Source organism: Chelonoidis abingdonii, chromosome 5 (genome assembly GCF_003597395.2).
Source record: "Chelonoidis abingdonii isolate Lonesome George chromosome 5, CheloAbing_2.0, whole genome shotgun sequence".
NCBI lineage: Eukaryota > Metazoa > Chordata > Testudines > Testudinidae > Chelonoidis > Chelonoidis abingdonii.
The window spans coordinates 125,076,013-125,096,706 of record NC_133773.1 but is presented as its reverse complement, the minus strand read 5'-3'; the positions used below and the strand labels follow the sequence as shown (position 1 = coordinate 125,096,706).

The window sequence follows — 20,694 nt, the reverse complement described above, 5'->3', positions numbered from 1 at the left end:
CACTCATTGCTCCAACAGTGTTGTCATAATCTGTATCTAAAAGGTGTCAGGTAAGGTATCATATGCAAAATGACCAAATCTGGTCATTAAGATTATTGTGTGATGTATATATGGGTGGTTCATAAACAATTAAAAGATGTGTGCTGGAAATACGTACTTAAAAGGTGTTTTGCAAACAGGGAATAAGCTTAGCCTGTCCTAAACAAAGGAATATTGTTTTGCCTCTTTTCCTGTGTCTCCAGTGTAAACTGAGTCAGATAATACCTCAGGGGAAAATGAAAAGTACATTTACATACAAGGTAAACAAAGACATCAAGCTAAACTAGTGGTGCGGGGAAGACCACTTAATGATCAGGATGTGGGATGGAGCCTGCACCTGCAGCAAGCAGCCCCGGCTCTTGAAACAGACAGATTTTGGAAAATATAAGCAGAAACACAATGCCATTTTGGCATCCATCACCTAGGGGCCAAAAGGGGAGCTGTGCCGTTTGAGCTGATGAAAAATGGATCCTCTTGGATCCAGCTGGAACTGACTATAGGTGAGAAATGTACACAGACAAAGACTGTCACTGGTTGAAATGAGGGTGGATAAAAATGAATGATTTTTTAAAATTTAAATTGGATTTTTTTTATTTTTGAGGAAAAAAACCTATGTAAAGATAGTTTTAATTAAGATACATTTTATAGCTCAAAGATATCTCAACATGGAATAGGGATGATAAATTCTAATTCTATAGTATGAGACAATATAGAATCATAGACTCTAAGGTCAGAAGGGACCATTATGATCATCTAGGGTGACCTCCTGCACAATGCAGGCCACAGAATCTCACCCACCCACTCCTGTATCAAACCTGTGTCTGAGCCATTGAAGTCCTCAAATCATGGTTTAAAGACTTCAAGGTGCAGAGAACCTTCCAGCAAGTGACCCGTGCCCCAGGCTGCAGAGGAAGGCGAACCCCCCCCAGGGCTTCTGCCAATCAGCCCAATATATTCATGTAATGTTTAAGAAAAGTCTTGTAAATGAGTTCCACCAGTTCATGAATTATGGACCCAATCTTATGGGGTTCCAGGGGCTTCTGTGTAGATTTAGGTTAATTTTTATATCTATCCAATGGGACTCAGTGCTCAGTCTAGAAGATAACATCAAAGATGCTTAGTTTTGCAGTTCTCAAACTGTGGATTTGTCTTCAGAGATAAAATGCTTGTTAACAGCAAAAATGTTTTTGAATACATAATATATGGAGGTGAGAAATAACAGACCTCAACGCTATTGTCCCTCTGCAAATTTGTGTACACAGTCAATCCCTTAATTCTCTTTAAAAGTGCAAAGTTTCAAAAAGTTCAATGAATAGAAGATTGTTGGGGGAGGCATAGATCTGGATAAGGAGAAGAAGTCTGGAAATAAATGTGAGAAGGGAATAGAACAGGCAGTAGAAACAAAAGTGAAGCTGTTTGAGCAGCATATTCCAGAAGTCTCGAGGTCTTTCTGAGTCTAGCCTTCATTGATTTGAGATCTACCATACCATTCTCTCACTAGAAGGGAAAACCTATAATGGCAGCAGGCCGTAAAAGAGAGTCAGTTTGGGAATATTTTAATGAAGTTCCTCTACCTATGGGTAAGACAGGCATGCCTGCAAAATGCAAACAGTGCAACAAAGAAATGCAAGGCCTGGTGGCTTGAATGAAACAACATCATTGAGGAAGCTGCATTGAAGATGATGAAAGGAACATGTCTGAACATGCAGGATCTTCAGGTTGGTAAACTTTTATTTCATACTTCTTTCTAAAGGACTGCCTGTCTTCCTTCTAGACTATTCTTGAATTCTCATGTTTGAGCAAAAAATATAGTTGTTACTCTATGGTACTATCATTTTAGATGCAGTTATGATAAAAAAAGTAGATGAAATAGGCAGATCTTCCTTTTACAATTTCACCTTTGAAGTAGTACTGAGTGTCAGTGAATGCAATGAGTAATACTAAATGAACAGTATGGTAATAATAATTAAATAACTGCATTGACTTATTTTGTTTAGGAGAATCCATCCTCAACATATAGGATTCTGAAGACTATCCGCCTTCAAGATCACCATCATTTTCTATAGTTTCAGAGTTATCTGCCAATGACTGTTTCATTCACATTATATATGTCACATAGCCACAGTATATCACTTGTAGCCAAAAAAAATAAGATCTCCATCATCCAGAAACAACCATAGATAAGTTTGCCCGGTTTGTTTATGCAACAAACTCTCCTTTCTGTAAGATTGAGAACTCAAAATTCATTAATATGGTTCAGTCATTAAGAGCAGGATACAGGACACCCAACAGAGCAGCTGTCGCAGGCAAATTGCTAGATAAAGTGTATGAAAGAAATTGAGCAGTGTGCAAAAGGTCTAGAGAGTGAAAGTGTTAATCTGAGTCTTGATGGGTGCAATGTCCACAATGATCCTGTTGTATGTGCTTGTATGACAACAGACGAAGGGAATGTCTTACAGAAACAATTGATACATCAGGAAATGCACACACAGCAGAATACTTACAAGAAGTAGCAGTGAAATCTATATAATAAACTATGGAAGAAAAATTCAAATGTCTAGTATGCAGCTTGGTCACAGACATTGCTGCAAATATATCCAAGATGAGAAGAAATTATTTAGAAGAGCATGAAGAGAGTCCCAAGCTAATAACATGTGGTTGCAGTGTTCATTTGATGCACCTCCGAGCCAAAGACTTCAGTGTTCCAGAAATAAGGGCTAATGTTGTTGAAATTGCAAAATATTTCCATAACAACCACTTTGCAGCAATTGCTCTGAAAACAGTGAGAGGAACCAAGCTAACTCTCCCACAAGACGTGTGGTGGAACTCAGCAGTGGACTGTTTTGAGCACTATATCAAGAACTGGCCTAATCTGATGACAGTTTGTGAACAAAATTGTGAAAAAATAGATAGCACCGTTACAGTCAAAGTGCTCAACGTTGGGCTTATGAGAAATGTCGAACACATGCTGAGTACCCTGAAGCTTATTTCTGTAGCCTTGAACAAAGTGCAGGGAAATAGGTGTTTTATTGTTGATGCTGTTGAAATTTTAGAAGGAACTGAGTGAGATCTTAAAAAGAGAACTATACAATGACAGAGTTAAATTACAAGCATTAAAAAAACAAATGGGACAAGCACTATCTCCAGCTCATTTTCTTGAAAATATTTTCAATACGCGGTACAAGGGTCAAACCTTAACAACTGAAGAAGAGGAGTTGGCTATGACGTGGACATCCAGCAATCATCCCTCCATAATAAACTTCAGATCTAAGGGTGAACCATTCAAGAAATATGTTTGTTGATCATTTAAAGAAAGTCACACCAGTGAACAGGTGGAAGTCACTTAAGCTTGGAAGTCACTTGGATTCAGAGACTGTTGAAGTGGTGATCTCACTTTCAACAGCAGTAGCTTCTTCTGCTGGTGTAGAAAGAATATTTTCTTCCTTTGGACTAATTCATTCCAAATTGAGAAATTGTTTAGGACTTGAAAAAGCAGGAAAGCTTGTTTTTCTTTTCCAGATTATGAACAAATAGGAAAATGAAGGTGAAGTCGATGGAGTTAGCTGCAGAAGCCAATATTTAAAGTTTCTCATGTTGACCTGGCTGACATAGTCGATTTAATTTGTTTTTGTTTTAAAAAATATTTCATTTAACTATTTTAGTTAAAAACAGTTTCAACCAAAACGAACCTGATTTTATGTTTAATGTTTAACTAAATTCAAAAAATCATATGCTTGTTTTGTTAAAATATTATATGTTTTCTGTTGAAGAAAAAAATCCAGAATACATAATGTTGTTTTTAGTTAAATAAAACAATTTAAATGTCTGTCTGGTGATATTCACCTCTTAATACAGCATAGCAAGAAAATCCTCCAAATATTAATGATTAACCTGTTGAACTGGAGATAGTTCACCTCCCAGTGACTTCATAAATCTCTGCTTCATTTATCTTTGGTAAATGAAATAACCAAACAATCATTCATTTTCTGATATAGCTGTAAAACTAATCTGAAAAGTTTGCAAAATAAAGCACTTTAAAATATATAGTATACCTTCTAAAAATGAAACCTACATCTATCTCTGAGTTGTGAAGAATGCACTTTTATGTAGAAATCCATGGTTAAATCTAGTCTTCCTGACTAGTGATTTTAAATAAATTTGATTTAAATCAAAGCCACCGTGGTTGAAATTGTTTTAGCCACCAGAAAGCACATTTTGTTTTATTTATAACTATATTTGTCTTCGATTCTTACATATTATCACTTAAATATCTGTTAGTTTATAATAAAACCAGAATAAGTTTATTATTAAACCATCTCAGTGCTGTGTGTTAAACTGAAGGGTGAAGTCCTCCGCTAAACTTACAGGCTGGTGTGGGCTCTGTCTCTTTGGAGGCAGTAAACTTTAATAACTTCTGTGAGTATCCAGTAAGAGGGGCTGGACACTTGGGGGGAGATGGTTTTGGGGCGATGTGGGACTGGAAGGGCTGTGGTGTCGCCCTGCAACCAGGCTGGTGGAAGCCAGGGGGAGGGCATTGTGATGTGAGCACGGTGCTGGTGTCAGGGAACTGAGCCAAAACTGCACAGCACATGGTTACAGGGCAGGCAGTGACACTTACTGGTCTGGGTGAAGTCCCAAAGTGGCACAGCCCCTCTCTTCTCCCTGCCATTTCACTTTTGGCTAGCTGAGGCAGCTCCCCACTCAGCTTGTTGGCTCTGAAATATCCCTTTATTAGGGGCTTAGCTGCCTCCATGCACAGGGGACAGCTACAGGGAGCTTAGATTACGTGGAGTCACCCAACTCAGGATTGAAAATTCCACTAGGTGGCTGTCTGTCTGTGGTGAGACATTTCTCCCCTCAGCCAAGCAACATCTAAATCATTTAGAAAATCTGTTTCTAAGTGACTTCCCAACATCACAGTGGAAGTCTATAGTGGACAGGAGTTGAACCAGACCTTCCACAGTCCAGGATAGTGCATTAACCTCTGGACCAGCCTTTCTCAGGAATGCATGATATTATAGTCAACAGTACAGTTGTATGTTGTTTTTTTGTTTTCAGGGGGTGGATCAACCAAATATGCACAGATTGACATTGCAGCCACGGAGACAGCCCACAAAGTGGGAACTCAGCACGCTCAATGCCGTGAGGAACGCCTGCAGGAACTTGAACACAAGAAGAAAGGGTCCCAGGAGTGATCTGTTTGGGAAAGAACATTTTGCTCACTGTAACTTGGTACTAATTTTAATTTCCAATGATTCACATATTTATTATTTAAAATATACTCTTATAAAAGCTGCACTTGTTTATCATATTTATACCAGACTCATTCCAATATTCTAATTCCTAATTGGAAAACTGGTAGCATGGTGTGTGTGTTAAGCTTTGGGTGTAATGTCCAGAACTTCTCTTCTTTTTCCATATACAGTATATGTAAGTTTTCTTTTTCTATAACTCAATAATCCTGGAAGAACGTGGTGCCATATCTCAATGATTACTGATCGGAGGCATTGTATTTAAAGACTTTTGAATGTGTAAATAAGGATGTATGTTTGTGGGTGGGTGTGTTTGCATACAGTATTGATTTGTGCAAATAGATATATATATATATGTACATGTGAGTACATAAAAACCATATTCAGATATTAAGTATCTTTCTTAAATACCAAAGAGAAAATTCAGAGTTTCAAACCTGTTTCTACTGGCATATTTTTGTTCAAATACAGGCTCATTTATGCACGTGCTTTACTTTACACAGGTGCGTAATCCTATTGAAGTCAATGGGTCTACTCCTGTGCATCAAGTTATGGATATGTGTAAGAGTTTCCACTGTCAGGCCATATCTATGACAGTTTAGTTGTATCTGCAAATCAGAGATTTGAGGCCTACATTTCCCAAATCCACTATTTTTAGGTGCTTTGGTTTTTGGGTGCCCAACTTAAATAAGAAGCCGTGAGCTTTATTTTCAGAGGCGTTGAGTACCTGAACCTCCCACTGACTTTGACTAGAGTTGTGGGTGGTCAATATCTTGAAAATCAGGCTTCTGGTTTCTCGAGTTGAGCTGTCCAAAATCAAGGTACCCCAAATTAATAGTCACATTTGAAAATCTGGGCCTGCATTTGTATCTCTAAAACCATGCCTCAAAAAAGGAAGCCAGGATCAAAATCAGTCCATCAGAGTTAAAACTAAAACTGCTATTTATTCATTCCATGCTATGCCTAATATTGCAGAACCAATGCTATATAAGATCACACAATCTTTTGAGACCCTACAATGCATAGGCACAATGGGATGTAATATAGAAATATAGTTTTAGCTATAATTCTGAGATGTCTTGCTTTAGCATAGTTAGTGACATTGTATGCTTCAAAAACTTGACCTATTCTTTGTTGCATCAATTTGTAAGTCTGCATAATATTTTGTGGTTTGTGTTTTTGTCCTGAGACAAAATGCTATTTAAATTTTTTAGTCTGTGCCAGAGAACCTACAGTAACAAACCAAAGTGTTTGTACTCTGGAGAAAACAAAATGTTGGCAATGAGTAACATACCAGTTTTCAGCTTTCAAGGATTATCAGAAACAAGTTAATTAAACAAATACTCTAAGTACTGAAAAATACTTTGACAATATCATTTTAAGTCAGAATCTTAGAAACCAATTCTGCTTGTAGATCCATGTAGTAACTAACATCAGTGAGTGAATTTTTTGGACTGAAATGAATTTTACTCACTGACTTTAATCCCTTGTGTCTATTTGAAGGCAAAATTTCTTTTCTTTTCCTTTTTTTTTTAACATTTAGCAATTAGCATTAAAAATGCCCCAAACCTCTTAAGCAAATAAATAAGCATATGAGAGCTGACAATAGCTACTGTCATCATTCATATAGAATTCTAGAATTGCAGGACTGGAAATATAGGTATATACTAATGTGCTATCTCTTTAGGGACAATGATGGTCTATCTTATAAATATGTGTTCACCCAATTTTAAAAATGGCTTTTTTTTCCTGAATGGACAGTTATAAGTTATTTTGTTAATTTGTATTGAAAAGAACTATGATATCCTGGACTCCTACTGCTTCCTGGGACCTGTTTCAGTTAGCGCCAATCCTATAAGCCTCCCCTCCTCCCCTTGCATGGGACTGCCTGTGGAGTTGATCAGAGATTTTCTTAAGGAGGGCTTGCAGGATCAAGCCCTTAGTTATGTAAATATTTGTATTTAATACTTAAAATGCCTATTATTTACCGAAAAGTTTTCTTATGTTTTACTGCGTCACTCTGTAGTTAGTCACTGTTTTTGAAAAAGGTGACTTTTTGACACAGGGCTGATGTTAAAATACTTGCAATAAATACTAGTGACACGAAAGGCCAATGTCTGGACTTAAGCTCCGCCTTGGCAGGACTGCTGCTATATACATGACAGGGAAGATCACGCTGCTCATGTCAGGATATGCTAAGCTGGTTTTTATACATTGCAACATTACCTTAAGTGGCAATACTGTGTCACAACAGCACAGGGCAGAGCTATCATATTCTGATTCAAAGTCATACCCCTCCAAGGCCCTGATTCTGTACTGGGATCTGCTAGTGTAGAGCTCTGCACCTACACAGACTGTGCATTAGCGAATCCTGATGCAGGATTGGGATTGTAATCATTGCAATATCATGACACAACATGAGGCTACTCACAATAGACAATTTGAAGGGAAGGGTGGTGGGATTTCCCTGCTTTGGATAGAGTTCATCACTCTCATTTTGGCTACACTGACCCAGCTAGGGATAAATGACTCTTATCACTAGTTCATTCAGATATTTCTGATGAAGCAATATATGTGTGGTCTTTCAAATGTACCACAGTCCATCATGGTGAATATATTGTGAATACACCTTATCAGGGAAAGATACACCTTTATAAAGGCCGCATTTCCCTACATGCTCCTGCTCCCTGCAAATTACTCTCTTTGAACACTAGCCATTGCAACATGGTTATCTGGGGGCAGAGAGGACACAACCTTGTAGCCCACAAATTCTTCATCTGATGCTGCTTTTAAACAATAAGTTACAATATTAGACACACAGTCAGGTTAAAATGTATGTCTCTGTGTGTGTTTGATATATAAATATATATAAAAAAACCCAACACATTACTAAAGAAAGTCATCCATCCAGAGAGAGATGCCTCCTTACTGAGTATTCTAATAGCACTCTATAAGGTTGCATGAAAAATGAAATTTTTCAACCTCTTCTTTACTTTTCAATATTCATGCTCTTTGTTTCCTTTTTGCCTTTCAGATAGCTTGGACAATGAAAAGCAGACTACCATTTTTCACTTTTGTATGCGATCAGTCTGTTTTTATATCTGATTTCAGTGTCAGGATCTCATGCAGAAGTGTGATAGGGGTACAATTTGGAATACAGATGCAACATGGCAGTGTAAACTTACTGAAAAGAGAAATCTGTTTCAATTGGAAATACATGTAAATCACAAACATTTCCACTGGCCTTTCAGTTGATAAAAACTTGTTTTTAACAAAGCATATGTTCTGGGCTGAATTTGACCTTTAATATGTTTATATGGACTTTCTGATATTGAGAAATTTTGTACGGGGATGAGCAGTAGCTGTTCAAATCTCAATATCTTGGCTATGTTAAAGAAATGGATTGTTGTTAGTTTTGTTTTTAAACTATCACACAGGCCTCATTTACGTTCTGGACCTACACAAGCTTACTTTAAGAAGGTTTCCTGAGCTATAGCACAGGAGCACACAAAAATGGGAAGTGTCTATCTTTTAGACTTCCGTGAAGGCCGAACAGCTCTTTCTCTCAACAGGTTGTATTACCAAAAAAAAAAAAAAAATAGTTTCCAGACTACTACCTTGGTCCCAATCCCAGACTAAGACAAATGTTAAAGGCCAAGCTATAAATCCATGAACAGACCTTTGTTAAATATAGCAGTGCTTCTATCACACACATTTATAGGGGTACACACACACATACCCTTAACAGAAAGGGAGTGGGGGAGGAGAAGAGAGAGATCTAGACTGCAGTTTGCCATTCAATTCAGAGCTGTGGCCAAAATACCAAAAACCAATAAATCCCTTTTTCAGATAAATCTGGCATTCTGATTTGTCCTGGGAGAAGTGAAAAGTTTTGGCCTTGATCCTACATTCTTCACACACCTACTGACTTCTGTAGGGCTTGTGGGATCTCATCATGCACGTGACCTACTCTCCAAAGAGCAAAACAGCACTATATCTGCTGATCCCTGAAAGATGATGTTACTCTGGAAGTGCCATAGTAACAACACATGCCAAAAGTGGTCATTTATGGAGCAGTGCTTCTAGGGATGAAGTCAGAGAAAACTGGCTTTAGCTACCTGTCATCAGGTGAAGTATTGTGCGCATAATGGTAGTCAGGCAGATCAGGTAGTCTAGCCAATATTTGGTCCATCTCTAGTATAGGTATGTTTCACACACATTTATGTGTACTCTGTGTAATACCTCTTTCATTTTGCTAGTCATACACAGGTAGGATACTTTCAAACATAACTACTTCAGTGGATTTTATGGCATTTTTTTAAAGCAAAGATGTGGCATTCATTGTCCTGTGTGACCCTTTAGGGGAGAGAAGGAATTTCTCTAAACTAAATTGTAGTGCTGTAGCACTGGAGCTAAGATTTGTAAGGGTATTTAGCTGCCTTAAAATGCAAATAGACGTCTAGTGGGCTTTTATAAAGCATGTAGGCACCTAACTTGCTTAGGTGGATTTGAAATCCCCACTAGTGTCTATCTGCATCTTTAGGCACCTAAATACCTTTGACACTCTGACCCTAGGAATCCTCCTCAGCAAATAGCTTGGGCAAATGCTTATGCTTTTCTCTGTAAGACTTAATAATAGTACAGCCCATCAAACTATATTGACTTATCCTTGATTTACATTGTTTTGTCAGGTCATGAAATGCATGAAGTCCAGTAAAATAAGCAGTTCATTGGTCCATGGAAGCCCTCTTTACCCTTTGCTGAAATGGCCATAGCAGGAAGGGAATTGCAGATAATACCATAGTCTTGCGTTTATATAGCATCTTTCATCCAGAAGGATCACTAGTTGCTACATAACCTGTTCCATAAACAGATCATTTCACACACAACTGAAATGTAGTCAGAGTGGATTGCAACACAGCATCACTTTAACCTTACCCAGCAATACTATGCAACAGATTAGGGCAGTGGTTCTCAAACTATTGTACTAGTGACCCCTTTCACATAGTAAGCCTCTGAGTGCAACCCCCTTTATATATTTAACACCATTATAAATGCTGGAGAAAAAGTGGGGTTTGGGGTAGAGGCTGACAGCTCACAACCCCCCATATAATCACCTCATGACCCCCTGAGGGGTCCCGACCCCCAGTTTGAGAACCCCTGGATTAGGATAAGGAACAAGGAAGAAATACGTACTGAGCTGAAGCTGTAGTTAAGTAGGCAGAATATGACATCCTGGCCAAATGTCAGCTCAGGTAGCTGGGGTTAACAGTAAGTGCCATGCGATCTTTAATGATCACATATGTTGATGACCTCACTAATGCATTTCTTCTGAAAGATGGAGCTTTGGCAGCAGTATGTTGTTTTAAGTTTTGGGTTCTTGATGGTCAGCATTTCATAGATAACTAAAACATCCTTATCTGGACTTTCTTTGGATGGATAGAACATGTCTCACAGGGAAACATAACTAATGGACATTGTGAATTGTACTACAATACACTTTTTATTAAAGCTGTGTGAAATCTTAGACTCCCCTAACTGCTAAACAAGCTTGCATTTTAATAAAAGTTTAAGGGAGATCTAATTAGTTTCTTACTGTAACTTCAAAAAACACTTAATTCTACTCTGCATAAAGGGAGTCAAGGAAGAATTTTAATCTGTTGTTATATTGCATATATGTATGTATTCAATATAAGAATTTTATTAAAATAGTAAGTGACAAATTCTTTGAGGGATAAGCAACAGGGAAGGGGAGATCAGAAGGCAGATTTAGTAAGTGTGTGAGTAATTTCTTTCTTGGTCAGTACCATATTATATTGTGAAAGCCTCAGAAAAGACCAGCATCTGTTATTGTATCCATTCAGCTTTACCCAACTGTGAGCTATATTGGTAATCTGCAAGGAGTGTAAATTGTACAAAACGTAGTAGATTGCAGTTATTCTCATCTTTAGTAGGGAGTTTTCAATGAATCATATAGATGTGTAGTACGCAGGCCCATATTTCCCTGTTACAGGAGACAGTAGAACCCTGTGGGCTGCATTTGACTTTCATATCACATGTTTACTATGAAGAGGCTGGATCTAGAAGCTGTAGGCACAAATTAGAAATACATTAAGAATTAGTACTGGGAGTCTGACAAGCAGGTAGGTGGACTGGTAGTGAGGGACTGAAAAGCCCTAGTGGTCAAGAGCAGCACTTAATCTTGTCAAGGAGGAGACCAGGAATAAGAGCAGTGCAGTAGAAATCAGGTACCTCTTAAAAAACCAATACTATAGTATTGTTGTAGAGGAATTTCCAGAGCCACCCAACCATGCCTGTGAGATGTAGTGTTTGGGGCCATTACGGAAGAAAACCATATTTCTTTGTAGACAAGGCCAGGCAGTAATGACCTGAGGTGACTGCACCTTCTGCCCTCCTAGTCAAATGGAAAGTGTACTAGAATGTTGATAGACAGCAGGGGACAGAGGCACTGGGAATGAAGCAGAATCTCTAGAACAGAAGGGTAGACAATTCCCATGCCAGTTCTTGGGTGCTTTAAGAACCCCATATTAGTCAAAAAGGTATAAAAATATAAATGAAGCTCAGGCTAACTGCAGCAGCTAACTCCCATGGGTGCAGTGGTTAGCAGTCCATTCCACAAGTCATAGCCCAAGCCAGGTCTTATAAAGAGCCTGGACCTGATTCTCCTATCATTTACACTAGTGCAGATCGGGGGGATCTTCCTGGAAATCACCAGCTTTATTGCAGTGTTGTGGGAGAATCTGCTCCCTGTCAGATGACAGTAGTCAGCACTGGACGTGTTACTAATTCTGGGAGTTGGGGAGAACCAATTTATTTTCACTGTGTCCAGCTGGCTAACTAAAGCTATCTCTGGATTTGTTAGTGTCTCCTCCTGTCTCTTCTCTACGCTGCTGTATACAAGACTATAGTACTCTGCATCTTGGTGAAAAGTTAGCAAGTTACTCAACCTCTAGATGTTTGATACTCTCATGCAGCTTTAAGTTTTTAACCCATTCACATATACTTGAGCATCCTTGGTGCAGATCATGTTCTTTACCCTTAAAGTAGTGTCCGTTATTAAGATACAAATAGCCTTGTAAATCACTCTGGTTTGAACTGAAATTCAATGGGATTTGGCCACCTGACTCCCTTGTGTTCTTTTGTAAATCTCTGACTTCAGCTCTAAGTATAGGGCAGTTAAGAAAAGGAGGAAAAGTAGCTATAAGAATGCCTCTTGCGAGAAGGAAAAAGAAAATCAGCGCCCGTCTCAAATTGTAAGGTGATCACTTGGGAGAACTATCTTTTGCAGCCATACAAACTGCATTTCTTCGTAGGGGAAAAATAATATAGGTATTTTTGTTATGCGTATTGCGAGCTGGTGGCCAATGTGAGAATAGCTATTTACTGTTAGAAGCTCTAAGGCTGTACTGAGCATACGCCAGAGGGTGGTGGTGGTGTGTGAGGAAGTTTATCAAAGATGGATGCTGCTTTGCTGTCTATGTGAACCTCTACCAGAATAAAAGACCTCCTTTTTCAGTTCTAATTGGCTTTGAGTCTCCAGACACTGTTGGCAATGAGGGTAGACTGAAAACAACAACCAGCAAGTTTTATACGCTATATGAGTAAGTGAAAACCTTGTTTTTAATTGCAAAGAAAAATGGCTGTATATGGAAAAATGAAGGAGTATGAAAAAGATCAGAAAGAATGGATTCAGTACCAGAAAAGCCCAGTGCCCTTTGGTGAGCTTGTTAAAATTGTCATGCACCATCGTAACTCCATGCCATCACAGATTTTGCAGCATTTTATATTTAACAGTTTCTCCCAACAACCTGGAATGTCCTTGGCAGTTTTGGTAGCAGAACTGCATCATTTATGAGAGCGCTGTGATTTTGGAGCTATATTAATTGCCATGCTGCAGGATAGACCTATTTGTGGTACCAATGATGCAAGAATTCAGAGACATTTGTGGGCAGAATGCACCTTAGATTTTAAAAACACCTCTGGAAATAGCACACGGCATGGAAGTAGATGCGCAGCAGGCTTTGGATTTACAGGGAAGCACTAACCAGCACGCAGATAGCGTAAGAGTCATGGGCACCCATGCACAGATTGCCCAGTATTCCACACCAAGCAAATGAATCTTTAAGCACACAGAGGTATCTCCTTAAGAACACACACTATTGCTTTAGATGTGGGGAGAAACAGAATGCCAGGTTTGCCGGAAACAGGTCATCTTGCAAAAGTGTGCTGTAAAAAATGGACAAGTGGAAGGGAAAATGTAGGTCACAGGAAAGAGCCAGAAGCTGAGGACTTAATATATTCCATGTTTAATGTTACTAGCAAAACCTAAAGGGAAAAGCCACCGTGAATGGATGTTACAATTAATGGACAAAGACCAACCGTGGAGATGGATACAGGAACTTCTCTCTCTCTGTAATCAATGAGGATTCTTATCACCAGTTGTGGCCAAGGGACAATACACAACTTTTGGGACTGGCAAAGGGGTAAAACTTAACTGGGCAGACATCAACCATGTTCACACATTAAGCATACAAGCACTTCTTGAAACACAGTTGGAGCTGTTCAGTGAGGGTCTTGGTACTCGGAAAGGAGTTACTGGTAGAATTTACATGCATCCAGATGCTAAACCATGTTTCTTTAAGTCAAGGCCAGTTTCCTATGCCATGTGCCCTAAGGTAGACCAAGAAGTGGATTGATTACAAGCCGCTGGTGGTATTGAGCCTGTCCAATTCTCAGACTGGGCTGCTCCTTTTGTTCCAGGAGTGAAATCAGATACTGGAATGAAGTCTACAAGGTCAACTGTGCTAGCTACGTGTCTGCTCCCCAGGATAGAAGACATGTATGCCACCTTATCTGGGGGGGGGGGGGAACTTTCACAAAAATTGATTTAAATAATGTGTACCTCTGGATCCTACTGGACAACAGATCTAAACCCTGTGTAATGATCAATACTCCTAAAGGGTTGTTTCATTACAACTGCCTCCTATTTCTAGTGTCAGCAACTTTGGGTATTTTTCAAAGGGCAATGAACAATTTTATTTCAAGCCATGCCACATGTCTATGTATATCCTAATGATATCTTGATTACAGGGGATCTGAATCAGAGCATTTACAAAACTTTAACTGGTCCTGAAAAAAACTGGCTGACACAGGTATGCATCTTCTCTTGAGTGTATTTTTCGGGCTGCTGAAGTCATTTACCTGGGACACAAAATTGCTGCAACTAGCTTACTTGCAGTAGAGGAGAAGGTAAGGGCCATTACTGAGGCAACATCACCAAATTCTGAATTTAAATCCTTTCTAGGCCTGCTAAACTATTTTAGTAATTTTTTAATCCAGCCTGGCATCTTTATTGGCTCTATTTCACAAACTGTTACAGAAAAGGATAAAATCCTCCTGGGATTAAAAACAAAGAATAGATTTTGCAGAAGCAAAGAAATTGCTAAAGTTATCACATCTTTTAGTTCATTCTGATAGCCAGAAAGAACTAGTACTGTCATGTGATGCCTAATCACATGGGAGTGGAAGCGGTACTAGCACTGAATGTGAGATGGATCTGAGCAGCCCATCAGTTAGGCACAAAGGTCACTAGCTCCAACAGAAAAATATCATTCCCAATTAGAACAGGAAGTGCTAGCCATGGTTTTTGGGATAAAGAAGTTCCACTCTTATCTATGTGGCAGGCATTTTGTTATACATTCAGACCATAAACTACTGAACAGTCTGTTTGGTGGGAGCACACCTGTACCTTCTGTGGCATTTGCCAGAATTCAGATAGGGGTTCTTCTCTTATCAGCTAATGACTACGAGTCTGATTAAAAACCTGGAAAAGTACTGGATCATGCAGATGCTCTGAGACAACTTCCTTTATGGGATAACCCACTGAAAGCACCCCAGCCTGCAGAAACCATCCTCCTTATTGAAGTACTTATCAATGCCGCACAGCTAAAAAGAGAGAGACCCATTATTGTCTCGAGTACAGAGAATGGTTACAAATGGCTGGACAGAGATGGTAATCGCAGAGCTCCAATCTCATTATTCCCGAAAAGAGTCTTTGTGTCCAGGATGGGTGCCTATTATTAGGGTCCCGCATGATCGTAGCTCTAGTAAGTAGACTGGTGGTGCTAAAGTCATTACATGAAGTGCATCCTGGCATTTTACACATGAAGCTTGCGTGCAGTAATCTATGATGACTGGGAAAGGATCAGGCTATTGAGTGTGTGGTTTGCCAAGCCAGCTGCCATTCTCCACTGAAAGTTCCTTTGTACCCATGGGAGTGGCTTCAGTGATCCTGGATGAGGCTTCATGTAGACTATGCTGGTCCATTTATGGGGAAAATTTGTTTTTAATAATAACTGATCCTCATTAAAAATGGAGTGAGGCACACGTAATGCCCTTGTCTACAGCTGAGACTACAATTGATAAACTTTGACTTACCTCTTCCATTTTTGGAGTGCTTGAGCTAGTGGTGAGTGACAATGGTGCCCGGTTCACTGGTGCTGGATTTCAGGAATTTATTAGAAAAAGTCAGCCTTGAACACATTAGAACTGCACCATGCCACCCTTCTCCAAATGGGCCAGTAGAGAGGGCAGTGCAAAACATAAAAGAGGGTATGAAGAAGATGGCATATGGTAGCACATAAGCCAAGCTGGCCAGGCTTCTGTTCCAGTATCACATGACACCACGAGGCACAACAGGAAAATCACCTGCAGAACTCTTAATGGGAAAGAAACTAAGAACTCATTTGGACTCTCTACACCTTGATGAAGCTGTTACAGTGAAGGAAAGGCAGGCAGCACAGAAGTTGTATTACGATGTAAAAGCATCACCAAGAACATGCGGTGTAGGTATTGAACCTAATGGTCTTAATTTTTGCAATGGCCCTTGCTGGTTAGCAGATTGCATCATAGTACATATGAGACCAGTTTCTTGTTGGGTGACTGTCATAAGTAGATAGGTAAGGTAAGGGTTAAGTTTCTTTTACCTGGAAAGGGTAACCAAACACCTGACCAGAGGACCAATCAGAGAACTGGATTGTTTAAAGTCAGGGGCGGGGGAATTTGTTACTTGGGTCTTTTTTGTTTCGCGGCTGTGAGTTAACAAGCTTTCTCCTAACTGCATCTTATTCCAAGTTTCTCCTACACATCTGTGAGTACAAAGGAACCCCAAAGCAATCAGCTATGAAGAGCTTTGGTTGTATTTACATGTATGTGGATTGGTTGGACTGGTTTAATCGGGGCTATCTTTTAAATCAGCTGTTTCTTCATATTTTCTTATAAGCAAGAGCCTGTAATTGAGTTTCTTAATGCAAGATTATGTTTTATATGTTCTTTCTTTTTTTCTATAAAGTTTCTTTTTAAACCTTGTGAAAGTTTCTTTTTCTAGTAAGGCAGCAGAAAAGTGAAACCTCTGTATCAGGTACCTTCTCCCTCACGGGAAGGCAGCACGAGGAAAGGCAAAGCCAGCTGTTGGTATTTTGCATCTCTCAATTGTCCTGAGGGCAGAGAACACTTATCTTGGGAAGCAGGAAACCGGTTTCTTGATACTTGCAGGCTAGACCAAGAGGCAAGCCGGGAAGGAGGGGGAAGGGTTTTCTCCCTGCTTTTAGCATCCAGGGATTTGGAATCTGGGGTCCCCGCAAGGAGGGTTGGAACCAGAGAGAGAAAAGGGGGATCAGTCCTAGCAATTCCTGATCTGGTGGCAGCCTATCAGATCTTAAGCTGGATTAAGCTAGAGAAAACTTCTTATGCTAGTACTTCATATTTGAACTCTAATGTTCAAATTGAGGATTAATACTATGACATGGTGAGCAGTGGTGGGATGTATAAATCCAGAAGCAAGCTACATTAATCTTTTTTCCTGCTAGGGATTAGCAGTGAGGAGGGATTGGGTTTTAAAGTGCTAGAGGAGAAAGAATTTCTTCCTGCTTGCTGTTAGCACTTGCATTTTTTTCCCCTGCTTGCTCTTAGCAGCTTGCTTTGTAGCAAGTCATTAAGAAACCCATTAACGGTCGTTGGTGAAACAATAGCACTCCCTTTGCGAGTCAACTATCCCAGCCAGCAAACGCACACAGGTGATACAGTTCTCTTTGTTAGGCATTGAAACCAATCAACAGAGCTACAGCAAGTCAAGCAGTGCTAGGCAAATCTCAGAGAGAGACAGAAAGCCGGCAAATTCAGCCAACAAACACCAGAGGGCACTCCAACACAAGAAAAAGTAACCATGATTTCCAAAGATGAGCAGAAAAAAGAAAGCAGCCGCAACAACCCTAGACAACGAAATAAACATTAGGAAGACACTGGAACTAATTAAGGGCCAAAACAAGAGCCCAGGATGCAACTCACAGAAGAGACAAGAGCCAAACGGCTGATCTAAAAGAACTACAAGAAGAGGAGGCAGCCCACAGAAGACAGATAGAACTCCAGAGGAGCATAAACACCAACAAGAAAGAAGAGAGGACAAACAGAGAAAGCATGAGCGGCAAGGTGGCGGCGTAGGCAAAGGCTCCAACCACTCCTAACCTCCGTACAACCAGTTGGGTTCAACACACTGGGAAATTTCCCAACTATAAAGCAGGTGATGGACACAGACAACCTGTCTGTGCGACCAGAACCAGACTGGTAGTGGACCCGGATCCCGATGTCAACGGCTGAACCAGCCAGCACACTCCAGTCCAGACCTCGGAAACGGGAACAGAACCCGCAACCGCAAAGCAAGTGGCAAGCACCTCTTCAAATCCCAACGCCAAGAAGGACCAACGAGCCTGAACTGGCAGAAGCAACCAACAACCATATACCAAGAAGCGCTCAGGCAGGCCTGACAATACCACCAGGTGCAAACCAGCGGACAGCAGTACACCAGCTACAAAAACAACCCCATCATGCTACATCTCTTCCAAAGGGACCAAGCCAATCCCAGTCTGAGAAGAACTGGTGTCCCCAGCGTTCAGAGAGGACAAGTTCCAACTGAGCAGGAAGCAGATGACAGCCTCAAAGCCGGCGGAAGCCACGGAGCAACCCACCGCTCTGCAGCTCTTCTGACCGATCCCGGTTTGGTATACACCAAGGACTTATACAAGGAAATTCTTCTGGTGACGCCAGGAAAGAAGCACCGCACAAAACGGTGGTTGGTTCCAACTAAGTACAGGGGGAAGCTCTTAAGCTTAGCCCATGATCTTCCCATGGCATGCTGGGTAAACAAAACCCAAAGACAGGTTGAAGAATCCTTCTACGGAGGGATGGGCAAGGAGTTGCCCAGTATGTCCAGTCTGTGAGTGTTGCCAACAGTGGCAAAGCCTCAAGAATCTGGTCCGGGCCCCTCTCCAGCCACTCCCCATCATTGAGGTCCCATTTCAGCAGTGCAGTGTGGATATTCGGGTCCTTTTCCGACAAAGACACCAGGGAAAGCAGTAACGTACTGATTTTTCGTGGACTTGGCTACCTGATGCCAGAAGCAATGGCTCTAGGTAACACCACAGCTAAAGCAGGTGTACCAGGCCCTAACAGACAATTTTGCCAGGTGGTGGCCTTCCGATACTGGTCAGTCAGTGAAAAGGAATGCTATGCCATTGTGAACGCCCGGAAAAGCTACGCCCATACGTTTGGGGACGACGATTCCAGCTACAAACTAACCATGCTGCGCTAAAGTGCGTCTTGCCTGAAGATGTTGAGTCTTGTACTTTGCATGCTTTTATTTCTATGTGCATGTGTTGTTACTCTGTTTAGTTTAGAGTTCTAGGTAGAAATCACTCCGTGAAACTTCTACTCTCGGTGATTTGGGGAGGGTTGTCATAAGTAGTAGGTAAGGTAAGTTAAGTTCTTTTACTGGAAAGGGTAACCAAACACCTGACCAGAGGACAATCAGAGAACTGGATTGTTTAAAGTCAGAGCGGGAATTTGTATACTCGGTCTTTTGTTTTCTCGGCTGTGAGTTAACAAGCTTTCTCCTAACTGCATTTATCTCAAGTTCTCCTACCATCTGTGAGTATAAGGAACCCCAAAGCAATTCGGCTATGAGGAGTTTGGGTTGTATTTACATGTATGTGGATTGGTTGGACTGGTTTAATCGGCTATCTTATTAAATCAGAGTTTTCTTCATATTTTTATAAGCAAGAGCCTGTATGAGTTTCTATGCAAGATTATTGTTTATATTTTCCTTCTTTTTTTTCTATAAAGTTTTCTTTTTAAACCTTGTGAAAGTTTCTTTTCTAGTAGGCAGAGAAAGGAACTCTGTATCAGGTACCTGTCTCCCTCACGGGAAGGCAGGCACGGGGAAAGGCAAAGCAAGCTGTTGGTATTTGCATCTCAATTGTCCTGAGGGCAGAGAATGCTTATCTCTTGGGAACAGAGAAACCGGTTCTGATACTTGCAGGCTAGACCAAGAGCAAGCCTGGGAAGAGGGGGGAAGGTTTTCTCCCCTGCTTTTAGCATCCAAGGATTTGGAATCTGGGTGATCCCCGCAAGGAGGTTGGGGACACAGAGAGCAGAAAAGGGGGGATCAGGCCCTAGCAATTCCTGATCTGGTGGCAGCCTATCAGATCTAAGCTGGAGATTAAGCTTAGAGAACTTCATGCTAGTACTTCATATTTGAACTCTAATGTTCAAATTGAGGATTAATACTATGACAGTGACTCAGTTACCAAATGTGAGGCATATTCATAGATATTACAAACAGATTCATCTGCACTACCATGAGGAGTTACCTATAGAGGCTTCTTATTCAGATGTTGAGGTACCAGGTATTACGGAGTCATTAAACTATCCAACTGCTACATCCAGAAATAGTGAGATTGGTGAGGCCCCCATGCCAATGACTACAGCAGACTTGGAAGTTAAGCCTGCAGAGATGATTGTATTATCAGAAAACCTTTCTGCACCTGCTATGGATCAAGGACCACGGGTCTTTCCATGCACCATTCCAGAAGATCTCCCAAACCTAGAGACAGACTGGACTGGTAATAGTAAAACAATTCTACTACAGAGCAGAATAATCCCTTGTAATTGCTTGAGGATTAGGATAGTCTACCTCAGCCTCTTACTTAGGATGTTTTGTTTTGTTGTTGTAAGTTTATTACTAATAATTTAAAGGAGAAGGAGTGTAATGTTGTAGGTATTTTTCTTATGCTTATTGCCACCTGGTGCCCAGTGTGAGAATAGCTATTAACTGTTAGAAGCGCTAATGCTGTACTGAGCATGCTCCATTGGGGTGGGGTGGATATGTGAGGAAATGTTTCAATTTGGGGGCTACTTAGTTGTCTATGTGAACCTGTGCCAGAATAAAAGATGTCTGTTTAGGTCTAACCTGTTTTGGGTCTCCATACACTCCACACATGAAAAATGGTCAATATCTGGCAAGATCCGAAATAATTAACCAGGATGAAGG

At 40.5% G+C, this 20,694-nt stretch overlaps 1 protein-coding gene across 1 annotated transcript in view; it reads left to right on the top strand.

Moving 5' to 3' along the window:
• Positions 1-5,327, top strand: part of DOK7 (docking protein 7) — a 105,041-nt gene extending 99,714 nt beyond the window's left edge. The window contains 1 exon segment of the mRNA XM_032788641.2: positions 5,098-5,327. Coding sequence (XP_032644532.2) covers positions 5,098-5,234 — 137 coding nt within the window. The 3' untranslated portion in view covers positions 5,235-5,327.
• Positions 5,328-20,694: the final 15,367 nt, after the last annotated feature.